This window comes from Erpetoichthys calabaricus, chromosome 10, assembly GCF_900747795.2.
Source record: "Erpetoichthys calabaricus chromosome 10, fErpCal1.3, whole genome shotgun sequence".
NCBI classification, from domain to species: domain Eukaryota; kingdom Metazoa; phylum Chordata; class Cladistia; order Polypteriformes; family Polypteridae; genus Erpetoichthys; species Erpetoichthys calabaricus.
In genome coordinates, this window is record NC_041403.2 from 147,547,612 (window position 1) to 147,568,686 (window position 21,075).

At 42.2% G+C, this 21,075-nt stretch overlaps 1 protein-coding gene across 2 annotated transcripts in view; it reads left to right on the forward strand.

Annotated features, from left to right (window-relative positions):
- The first annotated feature begins 8,248 nt into the window (after positions 1-8,248).
- Positions 8,249-21,075, forward strand: part of LOC114659528 (stathmin-3-like) — a 90,913-nt gene continuing 78,086 nt past the window's right edge. Inside the window, exons 1-2 of one of the 2 annotated variants that reach the window (XM_028812065.2) lie at positions 8,249-8,339; positions 8,505-8,649. In XM_028812065.2, the coding sequence (XP_028667898.1) occupies positions 8,631-8,649 (19 nt within the window). In that variant the 5' untranslated portion in view covers positions 8,249-8,339; positions 8,505-8,630. The remainder of the gene's footprint in view (positions 8,340-8,504; positions 8,650-21,075) is intronic. The other variant, XM_028812066.2, reaches the window with a different exon arrangement.

Below are 21,075 nucleotides of genomic sequence, written 5' to 3' on the forward strand. Positions count from 1 at the left end.
GCACATTGCTGACCTATGCAGCCTAAAGGGAGCGGCTTTCCGGTTGTCATTTAGTGCCATGGTGTAAAACGTAAATTATGTATTACATCCTTTCTAAATTAGAGCAAAAAATGTTGTTCCTGGTATGGAGAAATAATTAGAAGACAATTGCATTGATTGAGGTCACTAATTATTTCTATTCAATGAGCCTAATGTTCCGTGAATTCAGTGCATTAATGAAACTGGATGTAATGAGAGAATCTGAGAATTAGAGGTGCAGTGAAAGTTGGGAAAGTCTCAAAGAAAACACAGAAAGGAAAGTTAAAGTGGTGTGGGAATGTCACGAGAAGAGAGGTGCACGCTTAAAGATAAAGGTTCTTCAGAGCAATGCTATAGAGGAGCCATTTTTGCTGCCCAAAAGACCCATCCACCGGAAGGTTCCAGAAAGAAGCTTCATTTATTTAGATCTGCAACAGGCTTCACAAATAATCGTGAATAGATGATAACAGATTTGTGAAATTCCAGGGAGTTGTGTTTTTAAAATGGCTCTTTCTGCATAGTTCCAGTAACACAGGCCGAGTCCAGGTTTTCTTAATCTTGGCAGCTTACCATACATTAAAGGTTTTGTGTTTTTCTAAATATTACAGTTTTTTTAAAGCACAAAGAACCAACTTCATAAGCAAAGAACCCTTCCAAGAATGAAATGGTGCTTAGTCAAGCAATGGTTCTAAGAAGAGCTACACAACCCAGTGAAGAACCATCCATCCATCAATCCATTTTCCAACCCGCTGAATTCGAACACAGGGTCACGGGGGTCTGCTGGAGCCGATCCCAGCCAACACAGGGCACAAGGCAGGAACCAATCCCGAGCAGGGTGCCAACCCACCGCAGGACACACACAAACACACCCACACACCAAGCACACACTAGGGCCAATTTAGAATCGCCAAACCACCTAACCTGCATGTCTTTGGACTGTGGGAGGAAACCGGAGCGCCCGGAGGAAACCCACGCAGACACGGGGAGAACATGCAAACTCCACGCAGGGAGGACCCGGGAAGCGAACCCGGGTCTCCGAACTGCGAGGCAGCAGTGCTAGCACTGCGCCACCGTGCCGCCCATGAAGAACCATCAAGTGCTATTATTTTTAAGAGTGTGGGGAGAAGAATTGTAGATATGGAGGTGTTAGGACAGAGGAGAAGAGGATGACCAAAGAGAAAATGGATGAATGGTGTGAAGGGAAACCTAAGGGAGAAAGGAGTATCAGCTGAGAAAGTTTACAATAGACAAGAAAGGAAGAGGCTGGTCAAATAAGGCAACCTTACATGAAAGTGGGAAGAAGAACAAGAAGAGTGAAACTGGATGTAAAGAAATGAACCAAAAGCACAGGTATAGGAAATGCTTCCAAATGGAATTCCGTCCAGTTGCCTCCATCAATTTTGTAGACCTAATTTTTTCTTTTATAGGGTGGGAGGCAGTTGAAGGTCATTCTGGCAGGAGGGATCAACCCTGGATGAGGTGCCAGTACATACTTTGCTGCTCATATCAGGCTAATTTAAATTACAGCAGTAAGAAGGACGCTATACAGTGCAAGTTTGACATGGGAGGCACGTGTAAAATAAATAAAACTATTTATTTTCTTACCCTGTGGGCACACGTCTTCCCCGTGTCCCACAGGCAATACACGGTCCCAAATCACAGCACACAATGAAACACAAAACACTTTCTCTTCTTCTTGGCACCACCACTCCTCCTCAGCAAGCTTTGTCCTCCTCCCACCCGACTCTGGCCGCTGAGTGGTGGTCGCTGGCTCTTTTTATAGTCCACCCAGAAGTGCTCCAGGTGCTTGATCACCGAGTTCCGGCTGCACTTCCGGGTGTGATGAATATGCTGCCCATACACAGAACCCCCTGGCGGTGCCTGCGGGACCCAACAGTGCTACACCCAACTCCAATTCCCATGGAGCCCTGTGGGAAACCGAGGCATCGCTCCAACCCAGGGGGGCGGCCATCTAGCATCCAGAGGGAGGTATTGCAGTGTCCAGGGCTGCTCCCCCTGGATATAGTTTGCAAGAGCGTCCCGACCGGTCATGGACCCCGGCCGCCTACCACACTGCATTAATACGTTAAAAACAAATTGTGACATGTACAGGCCATTCATCCAAACAAGCTCATCCACAGAGTTTACCTCCATTGTCCAAACAAAACCCCAAGTCCAGATTTGGAAGTCCTTAAAGTCCTACTCTCCACCACTCTACTTTATCGCATTTGTCTTTGGTTCTTTGCGTTTTTTCTAGCATTAGTGAGAAATCTGCCCTTACCAAGTTTCCAACCATGTCACCATATTTTTGTTGCAGAATTTAATTTAAAGTAACAACTGGCATCCACTCTAGTAATTGCTTTCATAATTTTAAACACTTCAATCACACCACACCATACCATACTCTGAGCCCAGTGAGGAGGAGAGCTGGAGGGTCTACCAGCAAGACAGGAACAGTTTCCTGGACAGGGAGAGAGTCCTTGCTGGGTGAACACTCACATACACACACAAGCACACACACATTAAGGTCAATTGAGTGTAGGCAATCCACCTAACCTGTGTGTCTTTGGACTGTGGTCGGAAACTGAAGTGTGTGATGCCCCAGAGTGCCTTCAACCTTGGCATCTTACTGTTCCTGGGACGTTGATGGTGATGAACAGAGGATGGATTAGTGCAACGAGGACTCTAACAAGCAAGATTGGTGTGCATGTGCGTAGTGCGGTTTATTCTAAAACAGGCAATGTGTAAACAGTGCAGTGCAACATCTTTTTCAATAAATACGAGGGACATTCAAAAAGTTTCTGCACTTTTTTAAACTCTATTTATTAAGAATTTCAAAAACAAATTACCGGTACTTCACTTTTCTACAAAGTCACCTTCCTTTGCAATGCAATTTTCCCAGCATCATACCAATTTTTTAATGCCATCAGCAAGAAACGTTTTTGGTTGACCGCGTAGCCACTGATACACCGCTGCTTTCGCATCATCATCATCATCACATGGCTGTAGCTGGACGTCCAGAGCGCTCTGCATCCATCACACTAGTGCGGCCATTTTTGAACATTTCAATCCATTCATAGACGACTGCGAGAGAGAACTTTATCCCCATAGTGAGCACACATGAAGAGATGAATTCATAAAAAGCGTATGACAGAACGCTCTTCCTCTTTGCTGCAAATTATAAGTTTCGCAACCATCTTCACCACAGGATGACAACTCTTATACTAAACTGCAAGGGCAGCTGGCTTGCCAGACAGAACTAGTCACATGACACTCTCAGACACAACCAATTACTACTCCTCACGCCTTCAACGTTTCCAATGAAAATATAAAAGTGCGGAACATCCCTCATACATAAATAATCAATGATAAAAACAGTGTCTACATGGGGGTTAAATCCATAAATAAGTAAAACCAATAAATATGTTAAAATTTTTTCATCCTTCAGATCTCGAGCAACTGTGCACCACTCTCTCGAGTCGTCTCCTCTGCTCACCCATCGGGTCTGCTTGGAGACACTAGCGAGCACGGTTAACAACCTTCAGTTCTTTTTCTTACCACCATCCCACGGCACACATGGGGACCTCAGATCCCTGCTCCATTGTCCCACCACCATCTTTTAGAATCATTTGGAACAATTCCCTGGAGCAATCAGCCTGCTCCTGCCCCTCTCCAATGCTCAGCTAGAGTGACCCTATCCCTGGAGTGGTGTTCTCTCAGTGAAGATGGCATGCCAATAAGGTTGACCCTGAGCTAAACAGAGCATGCCGAATCATCACCGGCACATTACGAACAACGTGTCTTCCTGCTTTATACAGGCTTACCGGGATCGCACCTCCCCATATATGACGAGAAAAGTAGTTCAAGAGTAGAAAGTTTCAAGCAACTGATGGACTCCAGACACCCACTTCACCATCACCAGGAGGTAAATCCCCGACTACCTTCTCGTTGGAGACTGTAGCCCTCCCAATGAAGCTCTTCCTACACCTCAAGGGCATCTATCCAATGGAACATCCCTCTCTAGGAAAGACTGGGTCACGCTTAACCGAGCTAGGTCAAAGGTGGGCAAAACAAGGGACAACCTATTTAGATGGGGCCTCACAACAAGTGCTGAATGTCCCTGTGGTGAGCCCACCCAAACAATGGACCACATTCTCCATGAATGTTCCCGAGGCCCTACATGTACCAGTGAAGATCTTAAGGATGCTTATGACGCTGCTCTTACCTGGATATGGCAGTGATGTGATAAGATATGATGATGATCTCCTGACATCTCATTTTTCCTGTATCATTTTCTTGGTTTACCTCCACTCTTTCAGTTTCCTTTTCCTCTCTTGCTCCCAGACCTCTTTTATTCCCAGTGAGTGCAGGTACACTAAATGACCCATGGAGCTTCAATCAGGGGCAACTGTGCTAAACACCTTCATGTACATCACATGCAATTAACACATTCTTTCACCAAGATCTCAGCGGCCGCACAGCTTTCCTCACACATCTTCACTCACTGGGTCTGTGCTGCCTCTATGTTATTTTTTTTTTTTTCTACAAACCCTGCACTGGAACGGACCCCTAAAATATTGCACCAGAGTAGACCTGAAGGAAATCCATACAGACATGGGGAGAACACGCAAATTCCATGTAGGAAAGACCTGTGACATAAATCCTGGTCTCCTTCCTGCAATTATGTCTCCTCTTAACCTCCGTTTGCTTCATCTGAGAACAACAACATTTATTTCTAGAGCACGTTTTCATACAAATGATGTAGCTCAAAGTGCTTTACAAGATGAAGAAAAGAAAAAATACAAAACTGTGATTAGGCAATATTAATTAACAAAGAATAAAGTGAGGTCCAATGGCCAGGGGGACAGAAAAAAACAAAAACAAAACTCCACAGGGCTAGAGAAATAAAAATCTGCAGGGGTTCTGAGGCCACAAGACCACCCAGACCCCACTGGGCATTCTACCTGACATAAATGATCTCAATCAGTCCTCACGGTTTTCAGGCTTCACATGGAAGAATTAGATGATTACGGTCATGTGGATATCTGTCATTCAATGTAGATCAATGTAGAGACTGCATGGTGCTTTGATCGGGTGGTGGTGGCGCAGATCGCCATCATAGAAAACCGAAACAAGAACAGCAGAGAAAGTAGGGGTTAGTACGGATTGTGGAGACATGATAAAAACGATAATTAAATGCATATACAGAATTTCAGGTGTAACAGATTGAGGTGTAGTCCACCTCTTGAACCCTCAGGTACCACTCTGAACACCAGATGAAAGTATAAATATTATTTATTTTACTATTACGTGCACAAAGCACTCCCCACACCACACTATTCATACACTACACAATTCTCTCTCTCACTAACCAATCCTCCTCGCCCAGACACTTCGCCCTCCTACCTCCCAGCTCAGCTCAATGTCTGGGCTTTCCCACAGTCCTTTTACATGCCCTGACCCGGAAGTGGTTCCTGACCAAACCCACAAGTCCTTATTCCCTCCGGGTCAGGGTAAACAGTCCTTTCTTCAGCCCGGGAGCACGTCGTTCCTTCATGTCACATGATGATGACGCACTCCCGGGTTATAGGGCAGATAAGAGTCCACTAGCCCCCTTACAGCAACTCCCGGTGGCCCCCAAGGTATCCAGCAGGGCTGTGTATACAAACTACAAAGTCCATGAGGCCCTGCTGGAGCTCGGGGCACCATCATGCTGTCCGGAGGGCTCCTCCTAGCGGCCTGGGGGTGGCAACCGGAGTCTGTAGCCAGTCGTCCATCACACAGGGTTACACTAAAATGAAACTATAAGAAAGCCAAGTTAAAGTAATGGGTTTTTAGCAGTTTTTTAAAGTGCTCCACTGTATTAGCCTGGCGAATTTCTATCGGTCAGCTATTCCTGATTTTAGGTGCGTAACAGCAGAAGGCCGCCTCCCCACTTCTTTTAAGTTTACCTCTTAGAATCATAAGCAGATGCTCATTTGAAGACCTAAGGATACAATTTATAGTGTAAGGTGACAGGCATTCCGAAATATATGATGGAGCAGATTATTTAAGGCTTTGTAAACCATAAGCAGGATTTTAAACTCAATTCTAAATGACACAGGTAACCAGTGTAGTGACATCAAAACTGGAGAGATGTGCTCGGATTTTCTTTTCCTAGTTAAGATTCTAGCAGCTGCATTCTGCATGAGTAAGGTAAGGTTCGACTACTTTAATATCTTCTCATAGCTCATACCTTCCATTCCTGGAATCAGCCTTGTTGATCTTCTCTGGACTTTCTCTAGTGCTGCTATGTCTTTTTAGTAATATGGAGACCGAAACTGCACACATAATTCAGGTGAGGCCTTACTAGTGCATCAGGTAGCTTAAGCCTAATCACCCTTGACTTGAACTCTATACAGCAAATCATGATATGTCACTTAACAGCCTATTACCTTTCTTAATCATTTCTGTGCACTTTCTTGATGTTGTTACTCGTGAGTCCACTGTGACTCCTAGGTCCCTCTTATAAGGGGTATTTTCAAGTTTCAGACCCTCCAAAAATGAACATTTTTACTTCCTACTGTATGTGCAATTCTTCAGATTTGCTTATATTAAGTTTCATCTGCCTCAAATCTATCCAAGCCTTTATACTGTCCAGGTCCCTCCTGCAACAATTTATCAGATTCTCCATTATCTGCTGTGGATTGTATGAAGTGTTGGTGTGCCAGCTTGGTCACCCCATTTAATTGCAGTGGCAAACAGCAAACAAAATGAGTGCTCGATGGTGCCCCCTTTAACATAAACAGTCCTTTTGGCTCTTATCTAAAGTGGCTCTTATAAATGATGTCACACATGGCTGGGGTTCAGACCCGGCCGGGACACCTGGAAGAACTGGATTGGGGCGTATTTGTCCTCCACACCACGAGGGGGCAACCGCCCTGGAGTAGAAGAGGCCCACGAAAGGGGAGCAGGGAGGCTCAAGACCGTTGGGGCCTCTGGTCACCGCCAGGGGGCGTCCCGAGCCTCATGGAGCCCGGGACTTATTCACTTCTGCCACACCCATGCAGGACGATCCTTCCAGGGTCACCCGGAGTGCTTCCGGGTGCTCTCCTGATGCTTCCGCCACACCAGGACATGACATCAGGTAGAGCAGCTGGAGCTCATCTGGGTGAGGATAAAGGGGGCCACCTCCCTCCTGTCAGTGAGCTGGAGTCGGGGGCAGGAGCAGGAGAAGGACGAAACTCCTGGAGAGAGAGAACAGGTGGCCCAGGAACGAGGAGAGAGAAGGCCCAGGAGAAGGGTGACTGGGGCTAGGGCATCTTCTTGCTGCTGTGGAGAAGAAAGAAGATGGCACTTTTAGCACATGCCTTAGGTGTCCCTCTGATGTGCTTGTGTGACAATGCCCTTCTATCAAGTTTGGCATCATCTCCAAACTTAACCATTTTATTGATTACATTCCTGTTCAGATTATCTTTGTATATTAAAAAGAGAAGTGGTACCAACACCGATCCCCGAGGAAGACCATTCTTAACTTCACCCAACTTTATAATCTGTTGAAAGTCCAGCTAGGGAGCCTACCATACAATAAAGTTTTCAGTTTTTCTTCATATTAGTAAGTTTCTCAACGCAAAAAGCACCAAAATCATATGCAAAGAACTCTTCCTAGAATGAAATGGCGCTTTGTCAAGCAAAGTTTCTATGAGGAACCACACAAGCCAGTAAAGAACCATACAAGAAGCCCTATTTTTAAGAATGCAGTTTCTTCTCAAATCCTTAAAATCAAACGGGCTGCCCTTAACTGGGTCCATGCCAGTGAGTGTGGGCATGGGTGTGTCCCCGGGTTGGTTCCTACTGGGTTCAACTACCGCACAAGCTATAGTTAATGAAGTAAATTCTGAAAAATGGAAAGCACGCGTATGAACAGACAAAATCAACAGCGAGCAATGGCTGCAGTCGCGTTTCAACATTCATTATTCCACATTCACACCTCGAAGTTGCGAGTCTTCAGTCTTGCCGTTCTGCATTTTCTTTCCACCTGCAAATAAAAGATAAATATTGTCGAATGCGGCACTACGGGCGTCATTATACCGATCTACGCACACTTGGCCACACGCGTGAAATTAGCAATTATAGATTTTCGCTTCTTAATTATGCCGTCTTCGAAATGTTCATGATGTTGTATGCAGCATTATTATTATTATTATTGTTATTATTATAACTGTCTCTTTTTTTCTCACTACACGAAATGCTGGGCGCGGCTCCTCACTAAAGCTCTTTGAATATTTAATCAGGTCTGAAGCCGGACACAAGGATTGCGCCGTTAAACACGGAGCAGCGAGGTTCGTGATTTGTTGATTAATACCCCGAAAGGGCACGCGTCTCTGTGCTTGCGTGTCTCCTTTTTTTTTTTTTTATGCCAGCCCACCCTCCCCCCTTGTCTCCCCTCCCTCACCTCCCCACCCTGCTCGTCTTTGGCTGACTGTGTGCGCTTTATTGTTCCTAAGGCAGCTGGACCTCTCAGCATTGCAGCACTCGCAGCTAGACAGACAGACCCAGCCCCGCTCCGCCGGCTGCTTCGCATTCTCTTCTGCTCTTTCATCCGGCAGCATCTCGCCCCACCTCTAACTAACATGGCTAGCACCGTATCAGGTAGGTCAAAAGGGATTTTTTTTTTATTGAAATTAAAAGAAAAGAAAAGAAAACTTAAATCAATTTCAATCAATTAAAAATGATTGCACTGATTTTTCTTATTTCTTCTTACTTTTTATAATATGTATCTACAAAATAAAACACGTCTGTTTGTGTTTGATAGCACTGTAAAAGCTTGTCTTTCAAAATTAGATATTTGATACAAATATTTGGTCTAATTTTGGATCTAGCATCTAAATCTATCTCTGTCTAAATACGTTTCCTTTAAATCATTGTACTTAGATCTTCCTTTATTATTCTGATTGAAAATCATATTACAGAAAAAATATTTTATTTATGCATAAAATAAATATTAATTTCCTAAATCCAGCTCTGTTTTAACTGTCTAGTCATGCTTGTATTACTACTAAAAAAAAAAAAAAGATTTTTTTTTTAAATATAAAATTGATCACGAACGCTGATCTGCAGATTTTTTATTTTTTTTATTATTTTTGCTGCAGTTGCAGTGCACCCTAAAGCTTTTGCCTTTTCATTTGCTTCACTATCATTGCCAGGGGTTGGTCTCCCATTTTTTTCTCCTATCTGATATTGCAGATAGAAAGACACCAGCATAACAGGTGGAGAAAAGACTAATTTGGGTCTGTTAATATTTCAGCTAAAGAATGCTTAAAATGCGTTTTCTTTCACAGAAGGGAGTAATTCTTTTGATTTGTGTAAATGATTTTTGGTGGTCCACCTAAGGTTTAGAACAAGTGGATGCTAATAAAAGGCATTTCTCCTCCTTTGCTGCATGATGCGGTTGTTCGGCATGTGTGCAGATGAATTGCTGGGTGTGTTTGTCTGTATGCGCTTATGCGCTGCTCTGAGGTGTGCAAAGGCAGAGGGTCCCACCCAGCAGCCATGTTCTTTTTTTTTTTCTTCTTCTTCTTATATTTTTATTTTTTTTAATAGAGCAAGGATTGAAACGAGTTGTCTCAGGTGCAGCTTGCATCTTCTACCCCCCTCAAATGAGCTTTATTAGATCAATAGATGAGCCGAATGCAGCAAAGCACTAAGAGGTGTGGCCCGGCTCTTCTAATATCAAGCAATGGGCAGGATAGCCATTTGAAACAGCATATGGGGTCCTAGGCAGAGCACTTCTCCTAATATCCCATGCAGTGAACAGTAGCCATTTTTAATTCCATATATTTGGAAGAAAAAGCTCAGTTAAGTTTGCGATCAACCAGCATCTCTTCAATGAGCACCTTATTCTGCTCTGGGACTGAACCCCAGTTGTGTATCCCATGGTGTCGGCAATTTGGGCAGTGGCTGCAGTCATTTTCTGTAGTGCTGCATAGATGAGGCTGCAGATACTTGTCTCTGTCTTGCACACACACAAACACACACACACACACAGAGCAGTCGCTTTGGAACATTTACCTAGATTATGATAAAACACTGTATTTCCTGGCAGTTGATTGATAGACATCATTATATGAAGACCCATAAAGGTTTTTGTTTCCTTTTAATGACGCCTATGTACCCCTATCTTTTACTAAGCATAAAACAACTGCGAGCAGTTTACAAATTTACAGATATTTTGGGGAAATGTATTTAATTTTTGACAAACAGGCCTGATGGAAGGAGTGCGAGAAGGAAAACGAATGCAGATATGAGTGAAAAGAAGTGGATTCCGTCTTTTTACGAGGAAAGAATAATAGGAGCCCCGCCCGGTGAAGTACAAGGCTGAATAAATGAGATTCACTCTATGTGGCTGTTGCTAGGCTGACAGAAAAAAAAAATGTATGAACACACGAGGGGCACCCTTGATGCCCACATTTTAGGCTTAAATCATCCGTTTGTTTAATTCTTTTATTCTCCTTTTCTTAAAATCACGATACACTCTCTGCTAAAGACCGTGCCTCTTCATGCATTTTAGAGAGAGGATTCTATCAATTTCTGAACACCACGCAGGTATTAAGATGTCAATATTGTCTCTAGTCTTATATTATGATTACTAGTTGATAGCCTAAATAACATTGCTGTACACAGTAATGGTTCTAACAATTTATTTATATAACCACTATTAGAAAATGTACTATACTGTATGTTTTGCATATAATGTACATAATGATGTTTTGTGTGTGTGCGAGTCTGAATGCATGTACAACACTACGAGCTTTTCAATAGAAAATCCATCCCTCCATTTTCTTCGCTTTGGGTCATGACGGGCTGGAGTCAGCCCTAGACATGGTGTCCAGACAATGGGAAATGCACTGTATTGTAATGAATTGATTAGGACCAGCAGAGCATTGCAGCAGAAAGATCTGCGGTCAACTCTTTGCCCAATTTCTTCCAATTGCTGCACGTGGATTTTCTTCTCACAGTTCCTTCTGTATCCCCGAACGCTCGTACTTTCTGCCGATCGGTGACTGGGCCTTTATGTGAAAACAGGGACGCATGCCAGAATGTGGCCTGGAATGAACCAAATGCTCTCCTACGCCCAATCCTGCTTGGACAGGCGCCTCCCTTCTAAGACTCCATAATGGAGAAAGCATGTTGGGAAAATGAAAGTTTTTTTTTTTGTTTTCTTCCTATCAGTTTGATTAGGGATATCACCTTTTTGTGTCCATGTACTGTAAAATGGACTAGCAACCCAGAGAGTATTAATGCCTTCCCTGCCTGGATAGGTTGCAGCTCTTTAAAAACGTTCATTTGTAAAAGGGGGTAAAAACAAATGGTGGGATGTTCTGAATATGAAGCACTCAAGGAAATCCTAGAAATTTGATTCTGTTCATCTGGACAAAGTTTTTAAGTGGGAGAAATATTTTGAGACTTATCCAAGTCTCTTCCTCAGTCTCAATTGACTGCAGGTTTCCCCAACCTTATAAACAGTACCTTTGCTTAATCACAGAGACTAGCACCATTGACAAAGGGCCAGTTGATCAGTGATATGCAAATTGTTCACTGATTAGTAGACGTGTGAACCATTCATAGAGGGTTGAGGAATGGCTGCAATCACAGCATTGTAAGATGGCGACAGATGTACCCTTAGGCCCCTTCCTCTGTTCAGAGATGGTCGTTCCTTTTTCACGTAAATGGCCTCCTTGATTCCTCTCTCAAACCAGCGCTCCTCCCTGTCCAGGATGTGCACCTCTTCATCTTTAAAGGAGTGACCACTATCCTGTAGATGTAAATAGACTGCGGAGTCCTGGCCTGACGAGGATGAGCATGCATCGAGACAAGCACTCAAGGATATTTTGTTTCCCGTCTGGGCTCATGTTCAGACCCACAATATTTGTTGAGGTTCTAAATTCTACAACTGTTAGTACAAATGGTTAATTTAATATCCTAATGTGCATGTTACATTAATTGGCAATTCTAAAATACTGTATGTGCAATAGTGGGTGTTTGCTTGAGGGGACCCTAAGATGGACTGTTCTGGTTCTCCACCCTTCTGTGATCATCCAATAGAGAAACTGGGTTTGGAAGACAATAATAATAACAATAATAATAATGTGATGAGACTGCCTATCATATTGTAAGTGCTTGTGAAACTCTGGCCAATGCTTCCAATCTATGGCATCACAATAACAATAAAATTCATCCATTGGACCCTTAGCCAAGGACAACAGTTTTCAAGTGTGAGGGAAATGGTGATGGTGGAGTTTGGAGGAGCGTAAAATTCTGGAAAATTCTTCAACCAAGCTACTCTAGCAGGTTAATGCCAACCAACCAGACATCATCTATACAAACCTGTATATCAATAAAACATACCTACTAAATATCTCAGTGCTGCTGAACTATAACATTGGCCCAAACAGAAGAACATAAATTACAGCATCACCATCAGCTATGAAATGAAATTAAAAGACTCAGGAAAACAGATGCTGAACTAATCCTTATCATTATAGGTGCTACTGAGGTTATTGTTAAATGTCAGCAGCCGTACCACATGCACTTCAGAACAGGTCCTCCATCTGAAGCTAAGCACGTTTGGGCCTTGCCAGTACTTGAATGAGAGGCCATCTAGGAAAAGCTTGGGATGCTGATGGAAGAGTAGCTGGTTAGGCTAACAGGGGGTGCATACCCTCTGGTCTGAGTGTGGACCCCCATGCCCTAGTGTAGTGACGTGGGACACTGTTCTGCAAAAATAGCACTGTCCATTGAATAAGAGGTCCTGACTCTTTGAGGTCATAAAAGATAATAAGTATTACAGTGTACCCCGATTTCCAGGCTAAATTGCCTAACACGGCCTGGTCATTCTGGACCCCTAATCCTCTTCCATCTGTAATTTGCTAACTATTTCTCTCACCTCCTCAACATCTGTGAAATAATGTATACTGAGCATACTGGCACAAAATGGCTGCCGTCACCTCATCCTTGTGTGTGCTGTACATTGGTGGTGGTTGAAGTGGCTTATCCTCTCTTTATCTAAAGTGCTTTGAGCATCTTGAAAGCTTTTTATAAATGCCATCCAGTGATATGCTGAAAAGCTCTCCCCCAATTTTAATATCTCTATTCTTCAAAAATATGTAATATGCAATATGAACAGCATCCATTGTTAGGCCGAGTCCTTGGCAGGGTCAGCAATAATTAATGTCAGACATTTCTTTTTTTAGCTGGCATTGGCCAGCTGCCCCTACCCATCAACTGACCTAAATCCTGAAATGTCTTCCCTACCCAAGACCTTCCTTTCCCAAGAGATTTCTTAAGTGAGCATCGTTTTAATAACAACTGAGCAATTCTGAAATCCAAACAACTGGAAATAATAATAATAATAATAATAATAATAATAATAATAATAATAATAATAACTATTTATATCATACCTTTCATGCATAAAAATGCAGCTCAGATTGCTTTCCATAGGTTATAAAATGAATAAAGATAGTAGTAAAGGTCAAAGTGTTATTTAAAAATGATAAAATCAAATATTACATATAATTGCATGTCTGTAAGCATTAGGACTTAAAAATACAATGAAAAAGATCAATTTTCTTGTAGTGAGGTCACACTCAAAACTGGCATCCGATACGGGGCTTACTCTTACATGGCAGCTCCTCATTGATCTGTAATGGAGAAAGTGGGTGAAACAAATGGTTGGGTGGACTGAAGGCGGGATAGCGTCACTATGCTGAATTAAGTTCCAGGGTTTTTCCTTTGTTTTTGATGCCTGGTTTGGTCATGTTGGTAAAGAAGTTATACATCCTTTCCATGTCTATATAGACTTTTCCAGGGTTAAATTGGCTTCCTCACAACTCTCCCAGACAAGTCATATGGGTTATTTGGTGTCCCTTAATAGTCTTGGTAACCGAGTGTGCCCAGTGATCAACAGACTGCCTGTTCATGTCTCCTGTCTGACACTGTCAAAATTCACATAATCGAAAAGGAGGATTTGAGGAAATTTAAAGTTTTGGATGAATTCAAAAGTCCTACTCTGACCCATTGGGATCCATCCATTGGTATTTAGATCCCATCCAAGCAGCACAGGGTACAAATCTGGATGGGATGTTGATTCATTACAGGGCAGAACTCATACAAACCAATACACAAACAAGCATTAGGACATTTTATTGAAATTCAAGCTTTTGGACCATGAGGAGACATCAAACCCTTTTATTCCATTTCAGAGAGAGAAACCAAAGCCTATCTCTGAATCCAAACCTTGATGGGACACCAGTCCATCACAGGGCACAATTACACCCCTCCACTCAAATACCCACTCACAGCAAAGCAAATCAGAGATGTCATTGAATCTAATTGAATGTCTTTAGGATGTGGGAGGAAGCACAATAGGATCCATTAATCTGATTCCTAAAACAACTTAATCCAACCCAGGGTCCCAAAGGGATTGAAGCTTCTCGAATCTGAGAAACGAGTCATTCTGATCACTTCACCGCCAGACTGTAAATATTTGGGTTGAGTTATTTCTTTAATTCATGTGCAAATTCTATTCATAGGCCTGCTGGTGTCAAACTGGGCATGTGCTAACAGCTGCCAGCGTCTTATCTCATCACTTTATCCATGTCTAGTAATCCTGCAGACACAATTAAAATATTGTATCACAGAAAAAAAAAATGGAGCCATTACTTTCTTCCCTCTTTGTAACAGGGAAAGATGAGTCCCTTTTCTTTCTCTCCTAAATCCTGCTGCATTCAGATACCATTCAGCTGCACACAGATACGATCAGAAAACAGACTGGGGGAAATGTTTCAAATCGTTCGTTTTGCTGTCCTCTATATATTCTAGCAGATTTTCTTTAAGTTATTTTATATAAAATTATTAAAAAAAACAGCACCACCTGTTTGACTTTTTTCAATAAAATATATAAAAATGAAAAAAAAAAGAATAAATACATAATAAAGGTATAGTTGAACACCCTGAAAAACCTGCAATGGTGAACCAGCTTGTATTGGTTTATTAAATTTGTGTATTTATTAAATTAATATTTGTGAATTCCCCCTTGGGATTAATAAAGTATCTATCTATCTATCTATCTATCTATCTATCTATCTATCTATCTATCTATCTATCTATCTATCTATCTATCTATTTAAACAGGGCTGCCAGTTGCATACTGAATTAAGTAAATGTATGAAATTAGAAAATCATACAACTACGCAGCACATATTCCCTCTTCTCTTCTCTTCTTATTTCTTTTTATCAAATACATCTTTGGTTATCAGGCTTTCATTTCAGAACAGAAGGGCTTTATGGCTGGATATTTGGGTAGAACAGTGATGTGATCTAAAAATCCAGCATTTTGAGATGTCACTTTCTTCCCTAATGAGGAAAGGGAAAGGCTTCTGGTGCAAGCGTTCACCCCCCTTCTTATATTCCCTCTGAAACGTTCTGCATAAAACAAGGTCGATAGTAGGATTCATGATAGTGTAAAAAATAGAATCTTATGAAAAAAAATGACTGTACAGTATTTTCTGTTATTTGGGTCTTCACATGTGGAATTATCAAAAAAGAATACTAAACAATGCAAATCTTATCAAATATAGAAAATTTACTAAGTTTCTACTCTTAGCACAGCTATAAAAGTACAAGCCAGTTGCAATTCATAGGTAATAAAAGCCTAACAGCAATCAGTTAGATAAAACGTCACTAAATAAGAGAGTCTTCAAACGGTTCTTAAACACATCAAGGGAGTCAGATTTCCAAATGGAGGTGGGCAGCTCATTCCACCAGCTAGGAGCTACACATGACAAGCATCTGAATTGAGATTCAATACCATGCAGAGGAGCCATTCATTGGCAGATCTCAGTGGGTGAGAAGGAGCTTAGGATCTCACAAGTGTCTCCATGTATTTAGGTGCAGACCCACTGACTACTCTGTAGGTAAGCATCAAGAATTTGAACTTCACATGTGCCATTAGAGGGAGCCAATATAGTGATCTGAAGAGAGGAGTGATATGTGCTCGTCTCGGCTGGTTGAACACCAGACACGCTGCTGCATTTTATATCATTTATATTATGGTGACACATGCCGGTACTCCTGTCAGCAGAGAGTTGCAACAGTTTAGACGTGACAGGACCAAAGTCTGGACCAGGAGTTGTGCTGCATTCTCTGTCAGATATCATCTGATCTTGCGGATGGTGTATAAAGTGAATCTGCAAAACTAAGAACCCGTAGCAACATGGTCTTTGAAGGACAGCTGGTCAAAGTTCACTACCCCAAGGTTGTGTATGAACTTGACAGATGTTAGTGATAATGATGAAAACTGAACAGAGAAAGAGGTGCTCAAGAGACGGTTGAGTTTGCCTGACAAGGTGGTTAGTTTTTGCCAAGCTGAGCTGGAGATAGTGTTCTTTCATCCAGGTTTCAATATCAGTGAGACAGGCAGAGATTTTAGTTGATACTGTATGGTCCTCTGGAGGGAACGACAAGTACAGCTGTGTACCATCAGCATACATAAGAGAAATCACAGGACTGGATGATAGGGCCTAGTGAGAAGAGGAGTGGGCCAGGCACCGATCCTTGGGGTACCCCAATGTTTATTTAGTTGCACCCTTGACATCTCTCTATGCCGAGATGTCTGCCCAAGAGCAGCAGGACTCACACCACCTGAGGGCTGTCCCAGTGATGCCAAGGCCAGAGAGGGTGGCAAGGAAAATCTAGCAGCATGAGGACAGATGACACATTGGTAGCTCTAACCTGCTGCAATGAATGGAGGGACATCAAATTCAAGTTTTATGGAGGAGTGTTATGACAGCACTAACCATTGTGCCGCTATGATGCAGTTTAAGTATTTCATTCTACATTTTCACACAGAAAGAGGACTAATGTACTTCTACTAGCTCCATGATTAAATACTGCAGTCTATGCCAACTACTTTAACTTTGGCCAAAATAAAGGAAATAGGCCGAACAATATCCTGACAGCTTATAAATAATCGATTATTCTCATCCATCCAATTTCAACCCTATTTTTTTTCCTTTTAACATTTTATTAATTTTTTTTTTAAATCAAACAACATTCCATACAAGCAAGTCAAATTTTACAAAACTAGCTTCAAGTCAAGTCAAACCCCCAGCTCCTTTTAATTCAAACCCATCACCATTGGGTGCCAGTAAGGCCAGGCAGTGAGCAGGTGGTGTGGCACAGTGGCTAAGGCTTTGGACATCAAACTCTGAGGAAGTAGGTTCAAATCCTGCTACTGACACTGTGTGATGATAAGCGAGTCACTTGACCTGCCTGAGCTCCAAGTGGAAAAGCAAAAGAAATGTAATCAATTGTATCATAAATGTTGTAAGTCGCCTTGGATAAAGACATCCACAATATAACTAAATGTAAATGGCGTGAAGCAGTAGTGTATTTTATGCAGTCACTCTCACACCACAAACCAAATTAGAGTTACCAATTACCGTACACTAACACACACGTCTTTGGGATGTGGTGGAAAACAAGAAAATGGGAAGGAACACACAGATATGGGGAGAGAATCAAAACTCAAAACCATAATGAATTATACAGTGCATCCGGAAAGTATTCACAGCGCATCACTTTTTCCACATTTTGTTATGTTACAGCCTTATTCCAAAATGGATTAAATTCATTTTTTCCCTCAGAATTCTACACACAACACCCCATAATGACAACATGAAAAAAGTTTACTTGAGGTTTTTGCAAATTTATTAAAAATAAAAAAATTGAGAAAGCACATGTACATAAGTATTCACAGCCTTTGCCATGAAGCTCGAAATTGAGCTCAGGTGCATCCTGTTTCCCCTGATCATCCTTGAGATGTTTCTGCAGATTGATTTGTAGTCCACCTGTGGTAAATTCAGTTAATTGGACATGATTTGGAAAGGCACACACCTGTCTATAGAAGGTCCCACAGTTGACAGATCATGTCAGAGCACAAACCAAGCATGAAGTCAAAGGAATTGTCTGTAGACCTCCGAGACAGGATTGTCTCGAGGCACAAATCTGGGGAAGGTTACAGAAAAATTTCTGCTGAGCACAGTGGCCTCCATCATCCGTAAGTGGAAGAAGTTTGAAACCACCAGGACTCTTCCTAGAGCTGGCTGGCCATCTAAACTGAGCGATTGGGGGAGAAGGGCCTTAGTCAGGGAGGTGACCAAGAACCCGATGGTCACTCTGTCAGAGCTCCAGAGGTTTTCTGTGGAGAGAGGAGAACTTTCCAGAAAGACAACCATCTCTGCAGCAATCCACCAATCAGGCCTGTATGGTAGAGTGGCCAGACAGAAGCCACTCCTTAGTAAAAGGCACATGGCAGCCCGCCTGGAGTTTGCCAAAAGGCACCTGAAGGATTCTCTGACCATGAGAAAGAAAATTCTCTGGTCAGATGAGACAAAGGTTGAACTCTTTGGTGTGAATGCCAGGCGTCATGTTTGGAGGAAACCAGGCATCGCTCATCACCAGGCCAATACCTTCCCTACAGTGAAGCATGGTGGTGGCAGCATCATGCTGTGGGGATGTTTTTCAGCGGCAGGGACTGGGAGACTAGTCAGGATAAAGGGAAAGATGACTGCAGCAATGTACAGAGACATCCTCGATGAAAACCTGCTCCAGAGCACTCTTGACCTCAGACTGGGGCGGCGGTTCATCTTTCAGCAGGACAACGACCCTAAGCACACAGCCAAGATATCAAAGGAGTGGCTTCAGGACATCTCTGTGAATGTCCTTGAGTGGCCCAGCTAGAGCCCAGACTTGAATCCGATTGAACATCTCTGGAGAGATCTTAAAATGGCTGTGCACTGACGCTTCCCATCCAACCTGATGGAGCTTGAGAGGTGCTGCAAAGAGGAATGGGCGAAACTGGCCAAGGATAGGTGTGCCAAGCTTGTGGCATCATATTCAAAAAGACTTGAGGCTGTAACTGCTGCCAAAGGTGCATCGACAAAGTATTGAGCAAAGGCTGGGAATACTTATGTACATGTGCTTTCTCAGTTTTTTTATTTTTAATAAATTTGCAAAAACCTCAAGTAAACTTTTTTCACGTTGTCATTATGGGGTGTTGTGTGTAGAATTCTGAGGAAAAAAATGAATTTAATCCATTTTGGAATAAGGCTGTAACATAACAAATTGTGGAAAAAGTGATGCGCTGTGAATACTTTCTGGATGCACTGTATGTGCATTGACATTCATTTCCATATGGTTGCTGATTTTAGCCTGATTACAGTTTACGTGAGCACCCATCATGTCCAGCTCAATGCATAATGGTAGTTACAGGGGGTCTTAAATTGGTATGTTAGAGCCATTTGAAATGCAGATTAGAATGCAAACAAATCTGAAGACAACAGAACAAAGACCCACAGGCTTCATCCTTGAATTATTGATTGGTTGGGTACATGTCAACTGAATGCTTATTGATTAGTGTAGGGGTGCATTTTAATGGGAAGAGTAAAGAGGATAATCTAAGGATGGTGAGGCATCAACACTTTAATCAAATGTAACGTAACATAATAATAATAATAATAATAATAAAACATTTTATTTATATAGTGCCTTTCCCATCCTTAAGGCACTTTAACATAACATAACATTCTCAGTTCAATTTTGAATCATGGAGGCTAGAGGTCATCCTGGCAGCATTAGAGCAAGTAATCCATCTGAAGCTAAGTGTGTCTGGGCCTGGCCAGTACCGGGATGGGAGATCATTTAGGAAATACTTGGGTTACTGCCAGGAGAGATGTTGGTAAGGCCAACGGGGGGAGCTTACTCTGTGGTCTAAGTCTGGATCTCAGTGATGTGAAGGGGACACTGTTCAGCCAAAATGAGTGCTATCCTTCAGATGAGATGTAAAACAGAGGTAAAGCCGTTCTGTGGTTGTAAAAAGAGTAGGGTGTACCCCAGCGTCCTGACCGAAATGCTCACCGGGGCCTCCTAATCACTCCCTGTCCCTAATTTGCTGGGTGTCCTTCTCACACCTTCACTAGCGAATGTGTGGTGAATGTACTGTTGCAAGAATAGCCGCCATCGCATCATCCAGATAGATGCTACACATTGATGGCAGTTAAAGCGGCTCCCTACTGTTTGTGCCTAAAAGTGCTATATGTAAATTCAAATTTGAAAAGATGGGAAAAAACTGTGGACCTGTCAGATATTGCCAGATATACAGCATTTAAAATGAACAAGGTAAATGGCTTCATGAAGCTGTGATATTTCACAAGTAGGTTGCATGAAATTATTGAAAGAGGAGTAAAACTTCTCATTATTCCCTTAACATAATTCTCTCTAACACTGCATCTTTTATGAAAGATAATATTTAAATTCAGTGGAAATCACAGGTTGCGCTATTTCCCACCATTCCCTTTTCTGTTTTTGTCTACCTGGCTTTCTCTATTTTCTGTGAAAACCTCAATTCAAGGTGATTAAAGAAATTAAAGCGTGAGTCACATATACAGCTGGCTCGTAGTGTAGGTGGCTAAGGCAGTTGTCTGCGGTGGATCTCCTCATAGGGGACATATAAATGGAGAACTAATCTTGAGGCATAAGGCGATTTAATTGGCTTTCCAAGCAAAGATACATAGAAAGAAAACACCAGCCCATGCAAGAGGCTCCCTTTTATAAAGAAGAAAAGTCGAGCCTCACTAAAGCATCTGGGTGATATCTGGGCTGATGCTGGTGGCAGTCATGTCACCAAGAAGGAAACAATCCCTAATAATTAGACACAATCAAAGAGGCCCGATAATTAAGGAAATTGCCTGTCATACCATGGTGCTATGGAGACTAGAAGTGTTATTTTTATACCAGAGCAAACTCTAAAGAAACAGTCGATAAGCAGATTGCAGTATTACCAAGGATAAAATTGCATGTAAAATTTCCTGTGCACAGTTTTGTTTTGGTTATAGGATGTTTCATTTGTCTTTAGAAGAATGTCTCCATTTCATATTTGATCGTTTCACCACTGCAGACATCCACCTTAATAAAAGGACAAGTGTCTGTGTGTGTGTGTCTGCATATCTATTTGTC